The sequence below is a fragment of the Zerene cesonia genome, chromosome 29, assembly GCF_012273895.1.
Source record: "Zerene cesonia ecotype Mississippi chromosome 29, Zerene_cesonia_1.1, whole genome shotgun sequence".
NCBI classification, from domain to species: Eukaryota; Metazoa; Arthropoda; class Insecta; order Lepidoptera; family Pieridae; genus Zerene; species Zerene cesonia.
In genome coordinates this window covers 2,369,357-2,396,434 of record NC_052130.1, presented here as the reverse complement: position 1 = coordinate 2,396,434, position 27,078 = coordinate 2,369,357, and the positions used below count along the sequence as shown (strand labels likewise).

The 27,078-nt window shown below is 34.1% G+C and overlaps 3 protein-coding genes across 4 annotated transcripts in view; 1 reads left to right on the top strand and 2 right to left on the bottom strand.

Moving 5' to 3' along the window:
- The window catches only part of LOC119838003 (phosphatidylinositide phosphatase SAC2), a 19,389-nt gene extending 11,801 nt beyond the window's left edge, over positions 1-7,588 (bottom strand). Inside the window, exons 1-8 of the mRNA XM_038363814.1 lie at positions 7,418-7,588; positions 6,885-7,270; positions 6,436-6,720; positions 5,652-5,836; positions 3,694-3,805; positions 1,972-2,044; positions 964-1,156; positions 4-112 (exon numbers count right to left, since the gene is read on the bottom strand). Of these exons, the coding sequence (XP_038219742.1) occupies positions 4-112; positions 964-1,156; positions 1,972-2,044; positions 3,694-3,805; positions 5,652-5,836; positions 6,436-6,720; positions 6,885-7,270; positions 7,418-7,514 (1,440 nt within the window). The 5' untranslated portion in view covers positions 7,515-7,588. The remainder of the gene's footprint in view (positions 1-3; positions 113-963; positions 1,157-1,971; positions 2,045-3,693; positions 3,806-5,651; positions 5,837-6,435; positions 6,721-6,884; positions 7,271-7,417) is intronic.
- A 343-nt stretch (positions 7,589-7,931) lies between these two features.
- LOC119837802 (GDNF-inducible zinc finger protein 1-like) lies at positions 7,932-16,761 on the top strand. 2 transcript variants are annotated; one of them, XM_038363565.1, is made up of 12 exons: positions 7,932-8,148; positions 8,330-8,513; positions 8,663-8,860; positions 9,635-9,775; positions 10,196-10,269; positions 10,904-11,100; positions 11,618-11,713; positions 13,099-13,233; positions 13,739-13,849; positions 14,170-14,372; positions 14,733-14,824; positions 15,257-16,761. In XM_038363565.1, exons 1-12 carry the CDS (start codon positions 8,029-8,031, stop codon positions 15,308-15,310), a joined length of 1,605 nt encoding a protein of 534 aa, XP_038219493.1. In that variant the 5' UTR covers positions 7,932-8,028; the 3' UTR covers positions 15,311-16,761. The 2 variants fall into 2 exon arrangements, with proteins under 2 accessions (XP_038219493.1, XP_038219492.1); XM_038363564.1 differs by lacking the exon at positions 13,099-13,233 and adding an exon at positions 12,485-12,619.
- Positions 16,762-23,261: 6,500 nt separating this feature from the next.
- Positions 23,262-26,292, bottom strand: LOC119838002. Its single transcript, XM_038363813.1, has 4 exons — positions 26,206-26,292; positions 24,952-25,095; positions 24,102-24,311; positions 23,262-23,507 (listed from the first exon to the last, which is right to left on the bottom strand). The coding sequence occupies exons 1-4, from the start codon at positions 26,290-26,292 to the stop codon at positions 23,262-23,264; spliced, it is 687 nt and encodes a 228-aa protein (XP_038219741.1).
- Between the last annotated feature and the right edge of the window lie 786 nt (positions 26,293-27,078).

Below are 27,078 nucleotides of genomic sequence, written 5' to 3'. Positions count from 1 at the left end.
GTTCTGGCCGCAGATGAGGCCGCGGTCGTCGCGCCAACAGAAGCGCATCTCGTCTATGACGTCGGCGATTGCGTTTATCAGTATGCTGACGTTCTCGTAGTGCATGCCGCGGCTGTAATGGAGATATAATCATTTTCAAAATCAATCGAAACAAGTTTATTTATTTTACGTCAGTGTATAAGTATATATAACAGAAATCACTACTATTATTTTTTTTTTCTAAAACCTTAATTTTTGCTCACCCCCCTCTTCTAAAATGTTTCTCTTATTATTTATATGGTAGTCTGGAAGAGATCGCTACATCTATATATCTATATATCTATCTATCTATGTATCTATCTATCTTTTATAGCAATAATGATAAAATCAAGGGAAAATCGACAATTATAAACGTGCTGGACGCTCGTTCCGGCTCCTCCCGGATATCAAGATACCTGTTTTAGCCCAAGGGAGCATTTAATCAGGATGAAAAGTATCCTATCACCCAAGTCAGTTCATATCCTGTCTGTAAAGCTAATTTCATAAAATCCGTTCAGACAAACGCGTATGTGTGATTTTTTAATGCTTGTAAACGTTCTCGCGCGAAAACCACTGGATCGATTTCAAAAATTCTTTCACTGCTAGAAAGCTGGAGCTTTACTACGTGACATAGGCTACAAATGTATCACGAGCCAAGCCAAATATGTAACGCATATTATATTACTGCTATGCTGCTCGCAGAAATCGAGGTAGCATCATTTATATAATCCGTAACATTTAAATAACTAAGGTATACACTGCGGGTTATATTAAATTAAGAGGCAGTTACCGAAAACTTCTTTCTGTGTCAATGCTAAATAATTTCGTCTCAATAAAAACTATTTCTTTTAAAATGCTTCAGTTTATTTTTAACCCATACCAAATACCCTCCGAATAAACCAATTGAACCACTTTTAACCCACATAGAACCAAACCAAAACTCACCAATACTCGTGGAAATCAAACGTGGCGTATATAATATCTGGACTGTTGTACTTCAGCACGTGGTTCCCGTACGCCTCCCATATGATCCTCTCCCTCCCCTGCTGCTCCACCAAGTTCACGATGCACACCTGCTTGTATATCTTCAGCTCCTCCTCGAAGTGTTTCTTGAACGCCGCGTGGGATTCTTCTTCGGCTGTTCGAGGAATGTTCCAATATATGAGAGGAAGATAAAATTGTTTTTTTTAATGCAAAATTAATTTAAGTTCGGGTTCGAAAGTCCTTTGCTTTGTGACAGATTGAAATAAATAGAAGATAGGTAATGGACAGAGAAGAATCACAAGTTTTAAATGTGAAAGAATAGTAACAAAAAATATATATTTAATATTAATATTACTCGTGTTAATATCACATAACTAATGTTCCTCGAATAAACAGTTATATTTTTATTTTCGTGCACTTATTTCTTTACACGTGTTAAACAACATTATCAATATTCTATTCTTATGCATTTTTAAATGTTAATAAACTGCAAATGAATCGATTCGTTGTGTTTATAAACGGTAGACTGGTTAGAAATTTATAAAATACCTTATGAGAATATCATTATGAAATATATAAAAATCAATATACTTTGAAGTTTCGCATCACCAATATTTTATCTATGAGACAAGTCACAAGAGACATATTTTTTATTCTATTTTAGATAAGACTAGCTGCACCCGGCATACGCTGTTCTGCCTTGCTCTTATCATTTAGGGGTATGAAAAATAGATGTTGGCCGATTCTCATAGATATAAGCACAAAAAATTTCATCAAAATCGGTCAAGACGTTTCGGAGGAGTTTGGCAACGAAAACTGTGACACGAGAATTTTATATATTAGATTATATTGTATGTACAGGGACCTTAAAATTATTATTTCTTTTCATTCAATATGTTTATGACGATAATCTGTTAGTGTGTAAAGGAATTTGAATCTTATGAACAACATAATTAACGTCGAACTTACTTCGATCTAACCGCGGAGGCGGCCTGAATTTGTATTCCGGTTGGCTCCAGAATATAGGCACGGATCCTCGCACCTGAGTTAAATTTACAAGCGTTAATAATGTATGACAATGATTGACTATATTTATTAATGTGCTAATTGATGCATATATTTTTTTTACCATTTTTCTATTAAACAGGAAGCGATATAATGTTAAAAACACCACAATAATTTTTTTTTGCTAAAACAAAACAATAAAAAACAAAAACTAGGAAGAAACATTTACGTCCCATTTTTTCAAGAATTACTAAATGGGTAATTTCAACTTCAATAAAAAAGCACTATTGGAATTATCTATAATCTTCTTTGTAACGACTTTGTTTCCCAAAAACGAAGAGGAACTCCGTGGGCTTTCAACCGATTGCCATGCCCCCTTGAGTTTCCCCCTTGAGATATATATATATATATATATAACTTATATTATATATAAATAATACTAAATATTGAATAGCTATCGAAACTTGACCACTTTATTCAACATAAACCTGTTATTACAGTGTACTATTGTTGTATATTTTAATACAATGTTATATGAAGTGAAGCAGAAAGAAAAATTGTAAGCGAATTGCATGTAAGCGAAAACATTCGCGTGAACATAATTCAAATGAGAATTGTTTATTTCCTGGCAATAAACTAAAACGGTTCTTAAATCTCAACGCACAATAGGGTTGTCCACCATATATTTCCTTAAAGCAAAAAAAAAACCATACACCAATCGATGAACTTGAAACTATGTAGTTTTGTTACAAAAAAAAAAAACAAAAAAAAACCTGGTCTTTTTAGTGACGCTCTTAATAATTATCAGCTAGAATTTTGTATTTTGTAGTTAAAATCACTGATTGTATTCTCTAATTTCAAATTCAAAAAATATGATAATATACTCTATAGTTGATAGTCTCAACTATTCAATCTCTTAATATACTTATTTCATTCTGTACACTATTCAAATATTTTTGACAGCCCTATCTAACAATCAAAACTAATACAACTGTATATAGTGACGTCACGAGGACAACGACCGATTTCAGAAATTCAACCAAGTTGAACAATACGTTTATTATAATTTTATTTTTATTATTTTTACCACGTAAAGTAATTGTGACACAACGGAAACACCTTCAAAGAGAAAATAGTATCAAATTAAAAAAGTCACTCATAAGGAATGAATATTCTATGCTCAATTATGCTTTCTTTTAATACTGGTATCAATGTAACGAAATATGGAGGTCAGGAGGAGGTTAACAATTCGAATCCCTATAATTCCCTACCAATAATATAAATGCGAAAGTAACTCCCTCTATCTGTCTCTATTTCACGCCTAAGCAACTAAGAACGATTTATGCGGGAAAACATCAGCCCTTCTCTGTCACTTTGATTACGTAGCTATGCGATATCTCTCTTAGCCTTCGCCATAGCTTAATCGTCGACGCCGCTGGCGGAAAGCTAGTGCATGATAAATCAAATACACAATTTACTCAGTACTAGCTTTTGCTCGCGGCTTCGCGCGCTTTAAATTCGGAGAAGTTTAATGGACGTTATTATACATACAAACCTTCTTCTTGAATCACTTTATCTACAAAAAAAAAAAAAACACATCAAAATCTGTTGCGTAATTTTAAAGATCTAAGCACAGAGACACACACACACAGACGACGGAAAGCGACTTTGTTTTATACTAGATACCTGGACAAATGAGGCCCGGTGAATGCTGTCAGAGCACACAATGGATACGATTTGTTCTGTCTCCACATAGTTCGCGACTCGACCGGTGGGTTCTATGCCTCTACGATTGTACCTAGAAAAAAAAAACATTTATTACAAAAAAAATTACGCTAAATGAGTTACGCGTGTTGAGGATATATATTCTGTATTAGTTTGTAGGTATATTTTACTACCGGTGCGCCCCGGTTTCGCTCGTGTTTCATAGCCTTATAGCATTCAGAGATCACGTACATAATATCCAACGTTGAATTTTGAAATCGGTACAGTAGTTTCGTAGATTAGCGCGATTAGCTTTAGCGTTTAGTTTAGCTGCTTTAAATTATTAGTGTAGACTTAAAAATAGTGTCGTAATTTATTGATAAAAAGGAAAGTACGATACAGGTCCTGCTTATGTAAAGTTTTTATGAAATTGATCAACATGAAATCTAAACATTTTTTAAACTGGTTTTGTTAGAAAAAAAAAGCAAATCTAAGTTGATTTTGAAGTAATATGTACGTTGTACACGCTCCAGGATAGCAATATGAAACTCAGGTAATTGCCCGACTTCTTAGGCAAACAAGACTTATAAACAATATTGTTCGTGTATAACGTCTTTTAATACTTATAGCTCGCAGGGAAGAAAGTACGGGGTAGTAATTGGTTAGTTCCCTTAAGCAAAAAATCTCTTATATTATATACTAGCTGCGCCGTCCGCATCCCGTAGGAATATCGGGATAAAAAGTTGCCTATATGTTATTCCAGTTGTACAGCTATCTACGTACCAATTTCATTGCAATTGCTTAAGCAGTTTTTGCGTGAAAGAGCAACAAACACACACACACAGACATCCTTACAAACTTTCGCATTTATAATATTAGTAGGATAAGTAGGATTTAATACATTATAGCGAAAAAACATCCAAGCACGCTATTTATTATATACAAAAAAAAAATCTCATTCAATTTCACTATTCATAATTTGTTATACGATACAGTGAAGAGGCGAAAGATGAAAAGGCCTCGTTATTTTTGCACGTCAGCGATCTTCAAGAGCATGCAGTGTGTTGACCTTGCTCCCAGTGACTACATTGCCAATACTTCATTGGATTTTATTTTTCACAACTAGCTGTTGCCAGCAGCTTCGTCCGCGTGTTCAGTGTTAATTTTCATGGTACAAAACTTTCATTCCCTATTTCGTTCTGTTGGGGACAGCTTTTATCAAAATACTTTCTTAGCGGACGCCTAAATCATAAAGGCAAATTTCAGCCAGATCGGTTTAGTAGTTTGGGCTGTACAGCGATAGATCACCTTTGAGTTTTATATTTTAAGACTAGCTGACACGGCAAACGCTGTTCTGCCTTACTCTTATCATTTATGGGTATGAAAAATAGATGTTGGCCGATTCTCACACCCCACCGATATGCACACAAAATTTTATGAGAATCGGTCCAGCCCATTCGGAGGAGTATGGTAACTAACATTGTGACACGAGAATTTTATATAATACTAGCTGCACCCGGCAAACGCTGTTCTGCCTTACTCTTATCGTTTAGTGGTATGAAAAATAGATGCTAGCCGATTCTCAGACCTACCCAATATGCTTACCAAATTTCAGAGGAATCGGTCAAGCCGTTTCGGAGGAGTATAGAGACTAACATTGTGACACGAGAATTTTATATATAAAGAGAAGAGATAAATAGATATTGGAAAAAAATATATTAAAACGCGCTTTTTTCCTAAACCTAATTTTTTTTTTTAAGTTCAAGTCTTAATTTTTTATAACATTAATATTAATTAACCAATTTAACACAAACAAATTTTTACGCTGAATTAATAAATGAAAAAGAAGCATAACATTTTAATACTTATAATTTATCAGTAATACACAATGTATCTATCAAAAAAAAAATTATATATTCTTAGTCTCAATGAAGACTCACCTTGTCCCAGCCTGGTATCTTGATCGCCTAGAAATAAGACCTAGGGTAAACGTCTCATCACAGGAACTGGTACTTGACAATGACTCTGTGTTCAATGGATTAACATCTGGTGGCTCACAGGCAATTTGGGATAAATGAATGTATCCTTGTATAATTGGGAGCACCCACTCATCGCAACTGGGACTCTAAAACGGATGAATATCTAATATAGGCTTATCTATACTGATATTATTAAGCTGAAGAATAGTTTGTTTGGTTGGTTGAACACACTAATCTTAGAAACTACTTGTCTGATTTGAATGCTTGATTCATTGTTAGATAGCCCATTTATTGAGGAAGGCTATAGACTATAGGCTATATTATCACGTTAAGACCAATGGGAGTGGAGCACTAACGAAAAATGTTTCAATTGAGGGATTTTTTTCCTATTGAGAGCTTCCTCTGTGAATTAGCGTTAGACCGAAGTAACTATTCCACACAAAGAAGAAGACAATTAAGCTCCATTCTATTCACAACAAGAAATTTTTTAAGAAAACTCATTTTATATGAAAAAAATTGTGAGTATAAATTACATTTCTGTTAGGAACCTTAACAAACGTAATACAACAAAGGTAAAATAATATGTCACTCAACTTAGTTTAAAAATACAATTAAGTATGCATGACAAATTTCCAAATATATTTTTCCTTCCCATTATATATTTTCATTAATATTATTATTTACTTTTCCTTTACGTAAATTATAATACTAAAATAATTTAATCATAATTTATAGGTTTATTTACCTCTAAAGCTACAATATCTTTCAGCATATATTTGTTCCAGAAGAATCTATCATCAACATATTTCCACCATCGTGTTAAATCACTGATAGGTTTTCCGGTACCTTCCTCAGTTTCAAGTAACTTTTCAATTTCATACTGTCTTTGTAAACTATTTGTGAGGTCCAGGGTCCGGCAATAGTAGAAACTATCTGAGTCATCAAATATCTTATGGAGTTCATCAGTTAGGCGTTTTTCAAACCGCTCATCTAGTTTCACCTCCCGTTGCTTTTTGACTGTTTGTTTTACCTTCAAAATTAATTTTGTTTATTTACTATTAAGATACTCTATTAAGATAATGCTACCTTGCTTGTGGCATAAAAACATTTTTCTAATAAGAAATATATGACATGATTTTTTTTCTTCAATATTGAATCATAGTTAAACTAACAAATTTTAAAGTAAGAAAGTACCTGAGTTGCAGCTTGTTGCGTTGTAGTTTTAATGGTATTACTGACATTTTTCACAGCACCTACAGTTTTATTTAAAAACGCAGAATTTTCAAATAACCTTGCACCCATTTTTCTATTCACAGATTTGCTGGAACTACTCATTGAAGTTGAAGAGCCATGTTTCGTACAGGGGCATAGTTCTAACTCTTGATTTGAAGTACCCAAATTGAGAAAGCATATTGATTTTATTTTATATATTGTGTGGTGGAAATAGATTTGGCCCACTGGAACACTCTCCCTTATGATCATAAGCCTCGGTTCGTAGATATTTGAATGCTCTACTTTGCCAATAATACCTTCTGTAATACCTAAGCACTCGATGTCTTCTATGTCTGATAGATCCCATGCTAAAATAAAAATTATTAATGATTACTCACTGAAGTGTTATACGCCTATATATTTCATAAAATTTTATTAAAATAAATTGTTGCGAGTTATGATCTTTTTTTCAAATTGTAGTGTTAATACATTAATTTTTAACAGTTAAAACTTACCTGAACGCACGGAAAATGCACCAGTTACGCGATTCCACCACAGACTCGACTCATTTCGAACAAATATATAAAATGTTTCTGATCTAAACACTTCCATTTTTAATTTTTATTTATAATCGACGAATTTTCTGTTAAATTTCATTGTTTTTGTTGTTATCGTATTTCCCCATGTAATTGACGTTTTAGAATGAAAAAGAAGGGGCAGATTAGAATTTTCTGACAGTTGGTAGTGGCCTCGGTTTCTTTTTAGGCATATACCAGTAATAGTAAATTGTTGACATATATATGGCTTAATCACACAACATTTTAGTGATATTATGTAATTTATGTACTTTCAACTTTAAAGTGTTTCTGTGTTAATGCATATCTCATTTTTTTTTATGGATCAGTTAGTTACGATATTATGATAATAAATAAAACATTCAAGTAAACTGTAACCGTAGCGTATTAATCTGCCTGAAACGGAACGTAATAATATCGATGAGATGACGCCTCTCGCTGCAAATACTACGTCGTAATGTTGGTATAACTGATTCAAATAATGCTCGATTTAACTCTGCAATCAATTTTATGAACAAATTTTCTCATAATTCTGTTTACGTTGTGGAAAAATGGATTGGCAATTAACGTGTCGAGTATGTCTGGAAACAGGAGATATGGTTTCTTTGTTTGATTGGGACGAAAACAACGATCAATTAAGTGATAAATATACTTATTGCTGTGGCGTGGAGGTATGGAAAAATAACTATACAAAGTGGTTGCGATGGCCACCCTATCAAAATTTTGTACAATAATGTTGCTATATCTTGGTGTTTTATGCAATTTCTTGATTTTTTGCTGACATCCCTGCTATAATTTTTGTTAATCAAAAACAATCGTCTTTAATTTTTTATTTATCTTTTCCGTTTTTAGGTTACAAAGAACGATTCGCTACCGACGCTTATATGTTTAAATTGTGTGGATCGTTTAACATTTGCGTATCAATTTAAGCAACAGTGTCTTTCTTCAAATAGCACTCTGAAAGAATGCTTAGATGAATTTTTAAAAACTTCTTCCCTTACCGGAACAAGCACAAACGGTGGAGATAGTTCATCACGTATGTAAATTTATCTTTATATTTCAGTACATAACGTATGACGAAATTGTTCTTTTCGCTTCATATTTTACGGAATTAGCCGGTGTATTGATTTTGTAATAAATGTATGTTATTTTGATTTCTTGATTCCAATTGTATGTATGTCACAGACGTTGATACTGAGACTATAACAATCAAACAAGAGAATGGGCTATTATTACAATACGAGCTGCCAGTGGAACACGATGCGCAGACTCAATGGACCAGACGGCTTATCAAAACTCAGGATAATGCTGTTGTCATCAAGGCACCTGGGCCCAAGAAGAGGGGACGTCCCCGCAAGTATCCTAATCAACAAGGGCAGATTGGTAAGATTTGTTTAATTCCATTATATAACAATATTTAAACATGTGCTGTAAATATCATCATCATCATCATCATCCCATATATGTTCCCACTGCTGGGACACAGGCCTTCTATGAGGGTTTAGGCCATAATCCACCACACTGGCCAAGTGCAGGTTGACAGATGTTACATGTAGTCGATTTTTTTATTCTCAAACATGCCCGTTTCCTCGCAATGTTTTTCCTTCACCGTTTTGAGCAGTGGTGATGTTCTGTGCAGATAAATTGAAAAATCAATTCATTTCCTGCACATTCGTGCAGTTCATGGTCTCGAACCCCAACTTATCCATTTTGAAGTCCAAGTTCCTCCCAACTGAGCCACCACTGCTACATTATGATAAAGTGCTATAAATATGATATTTTTAAATTAAATTATTACTTTTTAAAACATATGCTTCCTTACGGGATGATTGCAGATGATTTTAATACAAGACAAATAACTCATCCTACTGGTTAGTTCTACACTATATCTTATTTTATAAATATTTTTTAAAGAAGGTTTAATACGCTATACAAAACATATTTCAAAATCACAGTAGTGTCTAGACATAAGTGAAATCCCGTGTGCCCTAGTGGGGTATGGGGCAGACGATGTACATCTGTTTCACTGATTGATTCTCTTTATGGACAAGTAGGTGATCAGCCTTCTGTGTCCTGCCAGAACGAGACATTTTTTTTGTTCGTCCCAATGGGGAATTGAACCCAGGACAATTGATTTATTTATTTCAATTTCAATAGATGTATCACCATACCAACGGAAGAAGCCAAAAGAAGAGACGAAGGAGCCAGAAGCATTGACAACTCTCTTGGCATCCGGCAGTCTGGAGCTTAAACAGGAGCCTGATGATGAGAACGATGAGGGACTTTTTGAGTTGGAAGGTTTGTTTATTTTTTTATAGTTATAGACTTATTGCAGGTCATAACTCTGAATGTCCTCCATCATTCTAAGCAAGAAGTAGAGAAACAGAAGTTCAATATTCATTGTTCCTAGTGCAACTAATAGTAAGAGTTAAAAAGAAAGGAAAATTATTCTATCATAATTCTAATTGGTATGGTACTGATTAGCAATACATTCTATAATTCATTCACACCAGTGATGTCAAAAATGTGGTGTAAAAAAAAATGTAAACATGTGTGTGTGTGTGTGGAAAACACATTTTGGAGTATTGTTAATTTAAATCTATTACATATATTGGTGGGATTATTTATGCCACAAGTTTCTGGAAGATTAAGTTAATTTTAAAGAAGTTTTCTCATTCATTACTAGTGGTGTGTCACATATGTATTTAATTTTGCCAGGAGTAGATTCGGACCCCGATTTTGTGCCTGAAGCAGATGCTGAGGAGGCAGCGGAGGACCAAGATATAATCAAAGTAAGTTTTTCATACTTGTGAAACGATTAACAAGTTATATGAACACAAAATTTCATGATAATTGGACCAGTAGTTTTGGAGGAGTATGGTGAATGACATTGTGACACGAGAATTTTATATATAAGCTATCCTATCATTTAAGTTGGACAAAACTGTACATGGTGTGCAAAATTAATGAAGGTCGGTTGAGTAGTTTAGGAGTTTATCACGGACAAACAATGTGACACATAATTTATACATATTAAGATGTATATAAGGAATAATAATATTGCAATTCTATTTAAAATAATATTGAGGAAATTTATAATACCAACATTTCTGTAGTAGTGCCTACAATAAATGAATATTGTAAATGTGAAATGAACCCTGTCTGTCGGTCTCATCTTCACCTCTAAATCAACGAACCAATTTGAATTAAATTTCACACAGAAATACATAGTTTGAGAATTTAGGAAGTAGATACAATTTCCAGAAATCCTATTGGAACATGTACTATGCAAAGAAATCAAGAAATCTGGAGACAGTCTATCTTTTTCTTTGACTGCGCGAATGCGCGGGCGAATCCGGATAGTTAATATTACATAAATTTGACCTTTCTCTACTACATTTGAATTTAAAATCTGTATTTATCTAGGCTGACGAGCCCAAAAAGCGTGGCCGACCAAGAAAAATCAAACATCAGAGGGAAATAAAGGTCAAAGAGGAAGATGAAGATGTATTGCTCAAAGAAACTCTATTGGCGTACTCCGAACCAATCTCTGACCACATACTTAACCCTAAACCGAAGAAAAAGAAACAACCAACCAAGAAGAAATATGTGTATGCAAAAACGTAAGTTGAAGAAGTGTTATTTTATCAATTGTGCATATATAAAAAATGTTTTGTTGCAGTATCATAAAATATATGCAGTATATATGAAATATTCACACAAAAATCTTTAGTCATTCAATATGTTGCCTATTGATAATATTTGCCTTTGGTTTACACCCTATTAATGAACAGTCCTAACTTTTCTTTATGTATTGAAATGTAAAAATCACACTAATATTATAAATGTGAAAGTTTGTTTGTTTGTCTGTCAATCACGCTGAAACTACTGATCGGATTTTGATGAAATTTGCAATATGTAATACAGACAGGATATAAGTTGACTTGGGTGATAGGATACTTTTTATTCTAATTAAACGCTGCCTTGGGGTAAAACAGGAATCTTGATATCCGGTCGGAGCCAGAATGTTTGTTCATAAATCTGTAATATATGTAAACAGTTAAAATATAATTGAATAGATTTTAAACATTTATGGTTTGTTGGATACAAGAGTTTGAGAAATTAATTCTTTTTTTGTAGGCATGTCTGTGAGACATGTGGAGCATCATTCACATCCAACGCATCACTTCAAGCCCATATTAGAAGGCATTTGGGCATTAAACCATTTGTATGCAGGTATTTTTTCTATTTGTTTCCATTTTTTTTTTTGCTAATGTGTTTATACTATACCATGTCATAAATTTAAAAAAAATCTCTCAAATTACTTAACATGAAAATTTTTTTGACTTCATTGTTTTTGTCTAGTTCTTATAAATAACCGTTCCGAAGGCATGGGTGCGGGTGGATTCGATTGGTTGTTAAATAGACAAATTTTTCATTTAAATAAGAATAATTTTTAAGTAAATTAAAAGCAAAATTAAATCTGTATCAGATTTCCCCTGCGCCCATAGAGGCAGGTTTTGTACCGTACATTTTTTATGTTATACGCTCACCACGCACCCGCACCCGTTTTACGCCTTTAGAATATCAATTAATATAACATTCATAAAATAGTTTTTTTTATTATAGATCTGAAAAGCCTACGCCTAACTAGTTGAGTTAGAATTTTTAGATATCGATGCTATTTTAGAAATTTGTTTTAGATATAAAAAATAATTGGACAATGAAATACCGATTTTGGTAGTCAAATACTGGGAAATAAATTAATTTATCACATAGCTAAATATCTTATGGAAATCTTGCTAATAAATTTATTTATAATCTGTGCTACACACAGAACTCGTTTATATCCATATCATATCTATTTGTTGTCATTTAAAAAATTCTCTAACCTTTATCTTTATCGTACCAATCTCTAAAAGGATATATTAAAAAAAAAAACCTAAATTTCTTCTCTATAATGTGTGTAAATCTAATAAAATACGTATATAAACACGTTTTGCGTAGTATATGCGGGTACGCGTGCGTGATGAACATGGAGCTGCGCCGGCACATGTTCCGGCACACGGGCGTTCGCCCGTACAAGTGCCGCGTGTGCGACCGACGTTTCGGCGACTTCGGCAGCCGGCAGAAGCACGAGAGGCGAGTGTTGCTAGCGGAAAAAAAAATATGAAAGAAATTAGAAAAATGCAGTGTGAGAACTTTTTGGTGGAGGTTGTATTGGCGCGATAGCATGAAAAATATTGTAGTGGTTGATGTGGATTAAATACAAAATCATTGTAGGCCACTTTCACCGTGTGCTGCTAGCTTATTTAACACTTTTGGCATACATTATTTATCGTAATAATCAGCTAAACAGAGCAAGTCTAGAACCTTTTAAACTGGCAATTATTTTTTTTTATTTCTTATACATACATTGATTAATGAATTTAATTTCATGTTATCGTGTCAGTATAACATACATCTGCGTATCTCAAACCAACCTGCTCCATAATTGTATCTCACTTTGGACACAATGCCCTCATCCACGATGTACGGTATGAAACGAAGCGTTCGGAAAGGTAAAGGACTCCTACATACATACGCGTGTTTATACACGTAACGAATCGCCCCGATATTAGCGTATGCGGGTTTTCCACCGTGGCCAAAGAGTCGTTGAAACGCCACATGCTGAAGCACACCGGCCAGAAGCCGTACGCGTGCAAACACTGCCCCAGAAGGTTCGCCGACTGCGGCAGTCGGCAGAAACATGAGCGGTGAGTTGAAAGGTGTATTGAAAAATAATTCTTAGGTCACAATTAGTTAGATTAAGAATTTGAAGACATTGGAGTAGAAGGATTTGATGGTTAATTGGATAAACAGAGTTACGGTTTCGTGTATCTCTTTCTAGCTAAAGGTTACTTAGAAGACTTGTTCCTCTGCTGTATTTCTCATATTTGTATGTAATTCCTCTTAGTTAGCAAAAAGGTATGCTAGTTCGGTTTCTTTAACAAGAAACATGTCTTCCATAATTTCGACATGAATAAACGAGAGCAGAAATAGTCAGTTTTTTTATAAAGTTTCTTATTATTCTATTTATTCTAACTAGTACTCATAGTTAACATTATAATCTATATCTATGGCTAGTTTCATCAAAATCCATTCCATCATTCCAGCTTTCGCATTATATATAATAATAGGACGTTATGCAAACCACAATAATAATTATACTAACATAATATCCTACTAACCCTATATATTAACCGACACTTCCGTCTCCAGATTGCACATGGGCATCCGGCCGTACCAGTGCTCGCTGTGCGGCAAGGCGTTCACCTACTCGTACGTGCTGGCCAACCATATGCTTACGCATACTGGCGAGAAGAAGTATTCGTAAGTTGTTTTCTTGTGTAAAATTAAAAAAAAAATTGACAATTTTTTTTTGCTCCTGTTTAATCTTGATGGTTATTACGTCTTGTCTCAAAGTTTATTGATATTCAACAAATAGTATAATTTTTTTTTAATCACAATCAGAATTATAAACTTAGTCTTATTGTGTTTATATATATTATTACCATTATAAGAAATAATCAAATAGTTTTATAACTTTGCTCTGCATTTCATTGTTAAATTCTTTGAACAATGAACAATCTAGAATACTCGAGCATAAGCACTAACTATATTTTAATATAATTTTTGTTCTTCAATTTCAGCTGCAGCCCGTGCAACAAGAAGTTCACAAAGGCGCACCACCTCAAGTACCACAACAAGGTGCATCACAAGGAGTTATACTTGCAGCAGCAGATCGAACAAGAGGCGAAGAAGATGAGACAGCAGATTAACGTGAACAACCTGACCGGTGTGATCTCAGGACAGATTGTGGACGGGACGCTGCAGCTCATACATACATCTGAAGGTGGGTTAAATAGGTTTTGTGTTTATTTTATTTTATTTATTAGGGTGAGTGAAATCTTAGACTAACATCCCAAAAACGAAGGAGGTCGTCAATTCATTTGTATTTTTTTGGCTTTGTTACTCGATAATTGTGGGTTTTTAACCGATTGTATGTTGTAATAAGATCCCGGATATATATATTAGGATATAGAGTGGTACCACCCTGGGCGTGGGATACCACTCCAAATTCACTTCACTACACTGCGCCGGTTGATTATTATTGTTTAATATTTGTTTTTTAAATAAATTGGACTTTTTCTTAAATATTATATACATTGCTCTTGGCTATAACTTTTTTTTTACGACAATATATTTCTTTCAGACGGTGAGCATGAAACGCAAATGCAAGTGGTCGAAGACCACGAAGACAGTGAACAGAAGGAGACCGATCGAGCGGTCGCCGATATGCAAGCGGTATGTACAACAATTTCATATCTTTGCTATTTGCTTCGCCATTAGTCTCGCCCTTCGCTTCGCTATTCGCGTCGCCATTCGTCCTTCCATTTACCTTGCTATTTGCCTCGTTATTCGGCTCGCTATTCGCCTCGTTATCCGCATGAACGGCCCAAAAACGGAGGAGGGAGGTTCTCAATTTAAATGTTTTTTTTTTTTGTTCTGTTACTTGATCCTGTGGCGATTAACGTGATTGTTTTTAATTCGATACGGATTTGTTGTCATTCCTAGATAGACCTTTTTTTAAGAAAATAATTATCCAAATTACTTACGTTATACTAATTATGTTGTATAAACCAAATTTCATTACTGTTTCTGGTAATCGAATGGCATACTTTATATTTAAATGTAATTTAGTTTAAATAACATTAAAACTTTTAATTAATGTTTCAGGTGGTTTTAGACTCAGAATTTGCAATGGACGACGAAGACAGTAAAGGACACTGATGCTTATAAAAACAGTCATAGAGATTAGTTTTCAGCGGACACAAAATAAATGATACCATAGCAATGTACGCAATTTTACTTTATATAAATTCAATTTATGGAACGATTTCTTCCATATAAAACGATAAAAAGCAATATTTAGAATCTAATAGCACTTGATATAGATATCTCATAAATTGTTTAATAGATCGAAATCAAAGTTCGCCTGTGAAATAGCTTTACGTATTAACGTTTTTGTAACACGAGTTTATAAGATACATCGTTAAGACAAAAAGAAAGTGAGATGCTTTTATTTTAAGTCCATAACATATAAAAGAATAAACGGTAAATTAAGTAGATGTTTGTTTAAAATGAACTGTTACCTTATTACAGCTCAAGCTTTTGATAAACATTAATAAAAACACTAATAAATGAAAAAGTGTAAGTGCTAATCAGTCACATTGAAATGTGACTGATTAGCTTCAGTTCAATTACATTTGTCTCTTTTTCGCTCGCGATACTTGAATCATGTCATCTTTCTTTGATATCTAATCGTAATGTAGTGTGATATAGCGATATCAAGTTATTTATGTGTGCGTAAGGGTGCCGTTTTTGAAAATGGAATGTTGTATTTGCTACAAACTACATGATATCTACACCTTTCTTTGATTTTAGGTGTCAACTGCATCTCCGGTATCATGCAGACAGTTATATTAAACTTAAAAATGTTTATTAGTCCTGTTAAAAGGTTATAAAAATTGCCTTTTTTAATATGGAATTATTAGCTGTGTTTAATTCGTTGATTTTTTGTAGAGCTACATTAACTACTTTTTGTTATTATCCTCTATGGATATCTGTAAAATGTAACTAAGATATGGTTGGTATATAAAGTTTTTACTGTCTATTTCGAATTATCGTAATGATCTATGGTTGCTTCGGAATGTTAATGATTTATCAAATTTGGAAGCCTTTATCTCGATCAGAGAAGGCTAATTTCGTATAATTCTTGTTTATAATAGTTACTTTAAATTTAAAGTCTGAATTCTCGTGTTAAGACTGCGCACCATCAGAATTTTGAATAACGAAAGAAAATGCAATAAATAAATAAATATACACGCGTAAATCTAGTTATACTAAACCGTTATTAATATCTTTAAATTAATTGTCATAAAGTTGTAAACCTTTGTATCAAAATATAGAAAATTCTGCCTTATTGTCTGTATATAGGTGTTAATTTAAATTTATTGTTACATTAAGAGCTAATATTTCAATGTTAAAATAAAATTAAGATACATTGTCATCTCTTTCTATCCATTAGAAGAGAAAGTGACAGAATTATTGTACCGAAAATTGTTGACGATTAAAATATTAGCGCTTATTAAAATTAAGAATAGATTAATGTATAATAAATCAATGTCACTTAATTGTAACATGCCACATTATTTAAGTTAAAATTATATTTCTAAAGCACACTGAAAATTTTTCATTTTTAAAATCCATAATGTTCTTTAAAGATACGCACGTTTCATTCTATAAGAATGACTCATGCATAAGAGGTATTTTATGTAAACATGTGCGAGATTTTCTTTATCTCTGTCTGTTAATATAAAATACTATCGGACTGCCTCGGCTTCGCACTTGTATAGCTTCTATAAGTGATGATACATCTTTCCAATGGTGAGAAACTATTTTGAACGTATAAATAAAGAAAACAATGATTCCCCTTCAAAATACTAGTTAAGACATACTTTATTATAGCGTAGGAAATCTTTAAAATATGGTAAAAGTGTAATTGAAGTCTGTATAGTAATCTAGAAACTACTAGTAATATGAAAACTACTGAACCGAATTGTATGAAATTTTGGTTGGAAGTTATAGTAATGGAAAATGACTCGTTGTTTAAGAATGGTAAAGGTTACATTCACAAATCCGGAATGTTAATAACGATGGTCAGTTTATATTTAGCAGTTGACATGTATGAAACGTAGTTGTTTTTGTTAATAATACGGTTTGTAGCGGTATATATGACTTTTATTTTTAACCTTCCCCTTTATTATTAAATTATAGTCACTTGAGATTCGATAGGCGCAGTTTTTACTGATTAATAAATCGAAGGATGTGGATTCGACCCACTAATGAAAATGAAACACGTTTGTCTCAGGACGCCCACAACAGATACATAACACTGTACAACTCTCATTTAGGCTTATAGGTACAGCTAGTTATATGTAATAGCGGCCCGCTCGTGGTATATTATGTATAGCAACAGACAAAATAATACTATGATATAGCCTAATAGCACATGGCGATCACAAAGATATCTTGAGATCAAATCAAACTATTCCGTTTTACAATATTAGTAAAGGATATAAATGCTTATTTTGGTTTAAAGAATAAAAAGTGTACACGGCACGGCCCTACTTTTTTTTATATGTTACAGTCGGCAATGGAGCTGGTGGGACGGCTGATGGTAAGCGCTACCACCGCCCATGAACATTTGGAGAGGCATAAGGTCCATTGCAGACGTTACGGCTCTACAAATGGATTGTCGCCTTTAAATTGGTAAGGGATTAAGAAGGATTGTCGAGAGGAATAAAGGAAAGGACTAGGAAGGGTAAGCAAAAGGATATGGGCATCCGGCTCTCCCGCTCAGCGAACGAAACACAGCAGAATGCTATTTCACACCGGTCTTCTGTCGGGGTGTGGTACTTCCCCGATGCGAGCTGGCCCAATTCGTGCCGAAGCGTGCTCGACTACCACATACAAATTATTATTATTATTTTTGATTCTTAACTTTCGATATAAATATATCATAAGTGCTACAAATCAGGATGTACAAAATATGGCGTAAGAAATACTCAATTTTCTTGTGAAGCAGTTTTTTATTGTGGCACTAGATGGCGATAAGTGAAATGCCGAAGGTTTATTATCTATCAGAGCTAATAATGTAAAGCTGAAGAGTGTGTTTGTTGGTTTAAACTCGCTAATCTCAGGAACTACGGGACCGATTTCAAAAATTCTTTCACTGTTAGATATGTAGGTACGTTATCCCCGAGTGCTATAGACTATAGACGGACCACGGGCGAACCGGGACGAACATCTAGCTGAATATATTTCATATAAATTTTGTTGTTAACTTTTAATTATTATACAGAACTTATAAATAAAGCAAGAAATGAATTGAAATGAAAACTTACACTCCTGTGAAATTATGAACAATTTGCTAAAGCACTGCGTTCGAGTGAATAATGGTCTAAATAATTATTCGAAACCGATGTAAGTAATCCTCTAAAATGATAATGTCAATCAATAACGTTAAGACAAAGTATCTGTAACTAATTACTACACCGGGAGTGTGTCATTGGACCAGTGTATATAATTTCTTAATTTTAAAGTCGCTAGAAAAATAACGTTAATTAGAAATTAAGAAAACATTGTCCACGTCCACGTGTAAATTGCTGAAAATGTATTTAAAGAGCTCTCAGTATTTAAAGAGTTCCCACAGCTGGGACAAAGGCGTTATGTGAGGGTTCAGGCTATAATCCACCAAACTGGCCAAGAGTGGATTGGCACATGTCGTCGAAGTTTTTGATTCTTAGACATGCCGGTTTCCTCACGATGTTTTCCTGCACCGTTTTAAGCAGTAGTGATGTTATCCACATCCGCAGATAAATTGTAAAATCAATTTACTTCCTGCACGCTCGCCCGGTCTCGAACCCCCGACTTATCGATTTTAAGTCTGTGGTCCTCACCACTGAGCTACTACTGCTTGATGATGAGTCCCTATCATGAGGTATCACGGACCATCAGACACGCTACTATATTCGATACAATTAATTAGCTTGTTACTCCTAAACTTTAAGTTTCTGTGATGAAAGTTATGAAATACCCCTACATTATTAGTAGATAGTACTTAAACATTTGTTAAGTCCAGTCATAATTATATGTACTTAATATAGTTAAGTTAGGTAAGTTAATGCTATGAATATAATCGTTGTTCCCAGACTCGACGCCACTCAAAAAAGAACTCTAATCTTGATTATTTTAAACGTATACAATCATTTATATTGTTTCGTGTTTCCATGACAATATCAAAACTCCTGCCACCCTTCTAAGTAGACGATTTTTTCTCTTGTCCTTAATGTAAAAAGAAAACTTGAAAGTTTCGGGACGCGGCGAGTTTTAAATTTTTTCCTCCCTTAATGCGATTATTACGAGTGGAAAAAGTCATGAGTCCTCAAACATCTGTTCGTTCATGTAATTAAAATAATTATAGTTAAAAAATAAAACTAAAAAACACACCTTTTTGTAAGAAACCGAACTTAAAAAACAAATACAATTTAGTGTATTGTCAATAATCCTCGAAAAGTCTGCAGTGTTTTAATGAAATCTGGCCTATTAAAGTGAGTCAAAATAGCGCCCAAAGGATTCAAACATACAAACATACAAGTGAAGCTAATAAAAGCGTGTCATTGCAAATATCAATAAAAAATCCCGACCCTAATATTACTTAATTGTCATTTAACGATAAAAGCTGGCATGCGTGAAGCAATTAATCCACTAATCATAAAATGCCTTGCTTCATTTTGGAAAAGAGCCGATACTCTTTCACTGATAATAACCAAACATAGCTAAAAACCACCGCAAGGCTTTCAAATAAAAAACCACCGAATTCAGTCCATCCGTTTGATGCCACAACATCACAGAGAGCCAGACACACATACAAGTACATTTGTAAATCAAACTAATGAGATGGTCTTTGCTATAAAGTTATCTATGTATTAATATTTACGCTAATGATTACTGATACATACTGAGAATAGCTTACTGATATACCATTAGTATAATATACCTACTATATGTTCAATTCATCTATAATGATCAATTAAGGTGCATTAATATATGATTCCTATATAATGATTACAGTAAGTTACAGTGATTTAATGTATATTAATTTATATATTACTAGCTGCGCCCCGCGGTTTCATCCGCGTAAGTCCGTATGATAGGAATATCGGGATAAAAAGTTGCCTATACGTTATTCCCGTTGTCCAGCTGTCTACGTACCAAATTTCATTGCAATCGGTTCAGTTGTTTTTGCGTGAAAGAGCAACAAACACACACACACACACATCCTTACAAACTTTCGAATTTATAATATTAGTAGGATTAGCTATACTAGCTGTGATCCGCGGTTGAAACCGCGTAAGTCGCGTATCCCGTAGGAATATCGGTATAAAAAGTGCCTATGTGTTATTTCAGTTGTACAGCTATCTACGAAGCAAAATAGTATTATTATTCACCAATAGATGTCAGGAAAAAAAACACGAATAAAACACGAATATGACATTTTCTATTAATTCCTAGCTAGATCAATGTGTCATAAAATTATGTGTGCTTCACTTTTTTATGTCATAATCGCAATGAAGCTGGTGGGTCGCCTGATGATAAGCGCTATAGAGGAGTAAAGGAGAGGACGGGGAAGGGTAAGGAAAAGGATATGGGGTTCCGGCTCCCCCATTGAACGAAATATGTACCACTATTGTTTGATTATCTCACAATTATCTCACATTATTCAGTTACGATACAAAGCTGATAACATTATTCTAAATTAAGTAAGTAGGTAATATATGTATTTAGGTAAATCGGGCCAGTTCTTTTCCTCTGTCGTAGGACAATAATATCATGTAAATCCTATTGTTAACCTCGTTATCTGCCTATGTTTTGACTCTTATATGTACTTTAAACATTAAATTAAACATACACTCATAAATATTTGAGAAGCGCCGTAAACGGGCGAAGCATTTGACGAGAGCGCGGTCGCGAGCGCGGCGGATGAACACGATTTACATTTCCATTTCTTTATTTATGGCTATTCCTCACGATTTTTCATAAATAAATATATTTTTATCATCAATCATCATACACAATATAACAATCGGCAACAATACAAAACTTTTGAAATAGTATCCACCGATAACCGAAATATGCGATTTTATGTTGATCCAATCAAAAATGACTTATTATTAATGCAATGTTCTGAAATAAAAATTTTAACGTAAAACAACTAAATAGCAGTTGGTTGAAGAACCCTCCAATTGACAAATCTTTGTTTGCGCTCCAATTAAATAAACTCAAGACCCCCGGGCAAAACAAATGCTCACCAGATATCAAACAAATGAATTGATTTGTTTAAAGAGCACAGATGTATGTGGCCGCAGTTTTTATTACTTAATTGTTGACATACTCTGTGTCGGTCAATCCATCACAATTGAGTATAAGAGAGGATACTACGTAATACTGTTTATATTGAGCATGGCTTTATTAATGAATTAAAATTATATAACCCAACTATTTTTGAGCATAAATACTCACAAAATGATAATATAACCAGTACTTATAATCAGTATCCACTTAATAATGCAATAATAATGATTGGCTTACCACTTTAAATATACCTTTTCAGAAAAAAACGCAGTTAATACATCTGCAATTTTATCGTGGTATATTATAATATCATATGTGGGTTCTTGAAAAAAATAAGGTACTTAGAGATTTGTCACCTAAGTTAATTAGGTACCTAGTAGTGTTATGCCCACCCCATGTGTCTTTAATTGAAAGCGAGTACAGTATCTAAAAAAAATCTTCGGTTTACTCTTAAAATTATACCTCCTTGATAGAATCGTTCTTTCTGAATATTACAGTAAGTATCACATGGTATTACAATTTTTATCCTAGTATGTTTGCATACCTAGATGTATATCAATATATTCATTTGAACAGAGAAAAAATCAATATAAAGCTGGTAAACTGTTTTGATAAAAACCTTGACAGTAGTGACTGATTCTAGTTAGGTACCTTATCTGTTTTGTTTTTATATTCAAATAAGATTCAATCGGTCAAGCAATTGGAGATGGATTATTAAAGTTATTATACCAAATAACTTTTTATTCTGTTTTAGATAAAAAACAGTCGAAGTCTGCGGCTCGTCAAATTGTTATACCAACAGGCACAATAAACTTTTCTACTTATAAATATCCAATTACTTATTTTTTAAGTAATAAGTTATCAATTATGAAATAATAATTCAAAACAAATGCGAGCAGATTGCCGCGAAATTATTCACAAAGCACCCCCGGCACGGACTTGATGATATTGTATTAGGTGATCACATACGAATGCGATTTTAATGGATATACCCAAGCTGCCCTTTGAGATATTTATAAAACCTAACCTCCGTGGAAAAAGGATCCATTTTTTCCCGCCATTTCATATGACGTTTACGTCATTTCGCGCGCAAACGTATGGCCACCCCAATCTAAATTAAAATCTAAAACCTTGTAAACAAGGCAAGTGCTCACTTTTTCGGGGATTTTAACCCTCGGAATTAACGAGATATACGGGGGGTCGGATCAGGACGGCCGTTTTGTCTCCTTTGGATACGTTCACGATACTAATGTAAGGTTAACGTTTGTGCGCTTTTGTTGCGTCAACTTGTTAATCGCTCTTATAGTGACTAAATTTATAGACCCGAAATGCATTTTTATAGTGGTGGTTAATGTTCATCCTACTTGAAACTATTATTATCAATGCAGCAGTTTGCTGAACCGCATTAACTGAAGTCACAGCACATTTGTGTACACCTAGATACATAATGGGTAGGTCCAACATAAAGCTACTCGTACTTTGTGTAATCGTACATACCTAAGAAACAAACATAGTGTGGTTAATATTTATTATTTGACATTTTATCAATGTAATGCATATGTGCTATGTATTGTATAAGAATATAAAAAAATATACGAATAATAATTTAATCAAACATTTACATATTATAAGAACGTTAAATATTGTCTAGAAAATAAATACTCAAAGAAAACACACAATAAACTTGAACATCATAAATTTTTATTTAAATATAGAATAAATAAAATCAAAAATGTATCACAATGAACACGATAAAAAATAAACATTATTGTCGATGGACACAGCGTAAAGATTCGTTTGACAGCGGTGGGGACGACTTTATGACCACGGATGTGATGGGTGTTGCGCGAGGCAGTTGCGGTTCCTTTCTGTGGCGTAATGCTGATGGCGATTCTTGTCTATGGGGCTTCTCCGTTACTCTATGCTCTGTGCCTCGACCACGCTGCAATTCCGATAGGTTGCTTGCTAGTTCCATAGCTGCTTCACCGTAGAGGAGTTGGCCTCTTTGAACCTGATAGTTACAAATTTAATATTATTCCATAAAGTTTCAATTGTCTCAGAGAACGGTCAGAATCTTAGAATTTTATGTTCCTTTGCCACCTTTTGCCTGGCGATTTCAATGAATATTTAAGTTCGCAAAATATATACCTACTTTATTTCCGTAATGCTGGGTTATACCTATTTGTTTGATGAAGTTCATCATTGTCCAGTGATTACCATATATCAGCAACTATATTACCTACACGACTAAACATTATTCATCAATTTAAAATTTTTCCACATATATGTGACAGTTAAAATCCTCTTTCCGTTAGAACGCTTTTTAAATAACCAGCTTCGTGTCTTTATTACAACTTCTAACTTAGGAAGATGCATTAAAAACTCGAATATATTATAGTATTTATTTCACATCATGTCTTTTACATGTTGTCATGCACACTTTTTCAATTTATCTATGTTTCCGTTTCCTAGCTAGCAATATATGCTATGTACTACATCTACGTACAACATAACATCAAATAATTATCACAGATAATATAATACATTACATTATTTTATCTGTGATAATACTATGCTTCTGCCAAATCTTCGTTCCACCCAGTACCTCGTTATTGAGTTCGGCGCGCCTCCGCGACACCCACTCAATCTGCTCCTGTATCTTCTTGCACTCCTTCTCGTTGTGCATCAGATCCTGGCGCAGCATGTCCATGATCTGCCGGTACTTCTGCTGCACGTCGTGGTCCAGCGCGTGCAGGTTCTCAATCTCGTTCTGGGTTTCACGTATTTTGTACTTAGATAGGCGGAGACGACCCTCCTGATTGACACGTGATGCTACATTTTATTGGTGATCTATTTGTTTTTTTTTTTTTGCTATTGAGATACGAACTTTGATAGACAATTGTTGAAGATATTTTTAATTACTGCGTACTGAATGCACATTTCGTGAATCTTATTCGAATGGGATATGAAAATGTTATTTCGTTTATGAGGTTGTGTTAAATTAGGACAGATTTCTGTAGAATAATTGCCAAATAATCGATAGCGTAAGTTTGAAACTACGTTACAAAAGATTCAAAATGATAAAATCTTTTCTTAGAAGATTATGACATTTCATCAAATATCCATTAAAAGTTTCTTATTTTTTACCCTACCAGGCTATTTACACATAAGTGAATAGTGAGGTATTAAAACTTTACTCTATTACCTTTCCTACCTGCAATTGTATATCTGTTTCATCGATATGATCAATATTAATTAAAATTATATAACTTACCTACCTACTTGCTTTTTGCCCGCAGCCCCGCCCGAAAGATATACAGTCCTGAAGATTTCCTCTTATGTTGTTTTCCTTCACCATAACGAACAGTGGTAATGTGAATAATGTGTGTAATAGAGAAATTGAAAAAATAATTTATTTCTTGCACACACGTCCGGTCTCGGTCACGTGTATATACCTTGTCAGCTAGTTTCCTGGTGAGCACGTCCAGATGCTCATCGAGGCTGTCCTTCTGCTCGACCTCGATACCTTGTACTACATTGTTGTGGGGACACAGACGGTGTACCAGTTGCAAGGAAGCTTGCTGGAGGTTTGGCTCGTCCTTGATAGCAGTAAACAATTAGTCATGAAGTTTTTGGTTCAATACGTAATTATAGACTTTGTAAGGCTTGGTATTACAGAATATGATCAATATAGTTTTTGTTGGACATATCATTTATATAAGTTTTTTATTGCTTTTCTAAAATTGTAATTTTTCACGTAATTTATCTAAAACGATTACTTTCGTAATTTACTTTCAGTACGTACTCTTAGAGATTAATGTAGAAACCAGAAGTGTTTACTTATGTAAGCACAAGCGCATTTAACCGTTTATTGGGTTCACAAAATTTCTATATATATCGTTTTTATTGTAACTTAAAATTATTTCTTATACCTGTTTCTAAAATATCTACTCTCAGTTAAACAGAGCAATAAATAATGTAAAGATTAGGAAACTAGAAATTCTCCCGACCATTCCTGGGTACGCTTTATTCTATTAAAAAAACACATATAATGTTTAATTCTTAATCCTATCCTATCCTACTATATCCTACTAATATTACAAATGAGAAAGTTGGTAAGGATGTGTGTGTGTGTTTGTTGCTTTTTCACGCAAAGACTACTGAGCCGATTGCAATGGTACGTAGACAACTGGACAACTGGAATAACATACAGGCAACATTTTATCCTGATATTCCTACGGGATACGGACTTATGCGGGTAAAACCGCGGGCGAAGCTAGTTAAAGATATAAACAGGGTGGACATTTATATCACCTTAAGGGGAAACACTTGGTTTTCATATTGCAGTACGAAAATTTTGCTAAAAAAAGACATTCCTTAAAATATAGACAGTTTTCTTTCTTTTTACAAAAATTTGTGTAAAGAAAGAAAACTGCATCCATAGCACATTATAAGGACAACAGCGTCGCGACGGTTTCCAATGCCTTCTTCACGAGTTTTCAAACAACAGACTCGTTAAAATCGGTTTAATTATATAAATTAGTGTTTATTAGTTTCTATTAAATTCAACCCTTTGAAGCTTGAGATAGGGTATGTAATTTTTCGTTCGAGATTTTGTCTACGGATCGCAGGAAAGGTCTTATCTTATAGGTGTATTTATACTAGGAAGCTTGGAGCCATTTGAGATGGCAGTACTGAAATGAACTCGCCTTACTACTTCTCCATTTCCACCGTATAACCAACAGTAGGAGAACCACTGTCGCCCCAACCGCGGCCGCTACAATTGCTTCGTTCATTATTTATTACCATTTTAAAGTATTGCTTGTTAATACAAACATATTCCTGTTTTTGTAAAGGTGACACTGACGGTCAGCATCTATATGAAGTATTCTTTTTATAATTGAAAGTTTGGTCGTGGTTTAAGGTTCAATAACATTTCACGGGACAGCATAGCGCATGTATAGCGTAAAGCGAGGCGTGGGTAGATACAGAAATCTGGATATTTTTTTTTTATGTCATAGTCGGCAAAGGAGCTGGTGGGTCGCCTAATGGTAAGCGCTACCACCGCCCATGAACATTTGAAGAGGTGTAAGGTCAATTGCAGACCTTTCGCCTCTACAAATGTATTGCCGACTTTAATTGGGAAGGGATTAGGAAAGGATTGATGAGAGGAATAAAGGAAAGGACTGGGAAGGGTAAAGAAAGGATATGGGCCTCCGGCTCCCCCATTCACCGTACGAAACACTGTAGCAAGCTATTATTTCACGCCGGTTTTCTGTGGGGGTGTGGTACTTCCCCGGTACGAGCTGGCCCAATTTGTGCCGAAGCGTGCTCGACTCACACAATAGGATATCACCGTGAATTTGAATTCTGCATTTACGTGAAGAGGTTTCAGGTATTGGAGATATTAGTGAATAAGAGGTTAAAGTTTTTCTCTGAATATTAGACCTAAATTTCGTTTCCTTAGTGTTCGTACTGATAAGTCGGTTTCCTAAAAAACGATGTTCAAATTCAAATTCAAATTCAAAATTATTTATTGTGATTCACAGGTTATTAGGAAGGTATTACATAATTATAAGTTC

What these genes read in the sequence shown, in the direction of transcription:
- LOC119837802 (XM_038363565.1), top strand. Translation starts at nt 8,029, where the DNA reads ATGGATTGGCAATTAACGTGTCGAGTATGTCTGGAAACAGGAGATATG. An exon ending in CTTATTGCTGTGGCGTGGAG is followed by an intron (nt 8,149 to 8,329) that starts GTATGGAAAAAT and finishes TTCCGTTTTTAG; the next exon opens with GTTACAAAGAACGATTCGCT. An exon ending in GCTCATACATACATCTGAAG is followed by an intron (nt 14,373 to 14,732) that starts GTGGGTTAAATA and finishes TATTTCTTTCAG; the next exon opens with ACGGTGAGCATGAAACGCAA.
- LOC119838002 (XM_038363813.1), bottom strand. Translation starts at nt 26,292, where the DNA reads ATGAACGAAGCAATTGTAGCGGCCGCGGTTGGGGCGACAGTGGTTCTC. An exon ending in CCAGGAAACTAGCTGACAAG is followed by an intron (nt 24,312 to 24,951) that starts GTATATACACGT and finishes CGTGTCAATCAG; the next exon opens with GAGGGTCGTCTCCGCCTATC. An exon ending in GCGCCGAACTCAATAACGAG is followed by an intron (nt 23,508 to 24,101) that starts GTACTGGGTGGA and finishes TGTAACTATCAG; the next exon opens with GTTCAAAGAGGCCAACTCCT.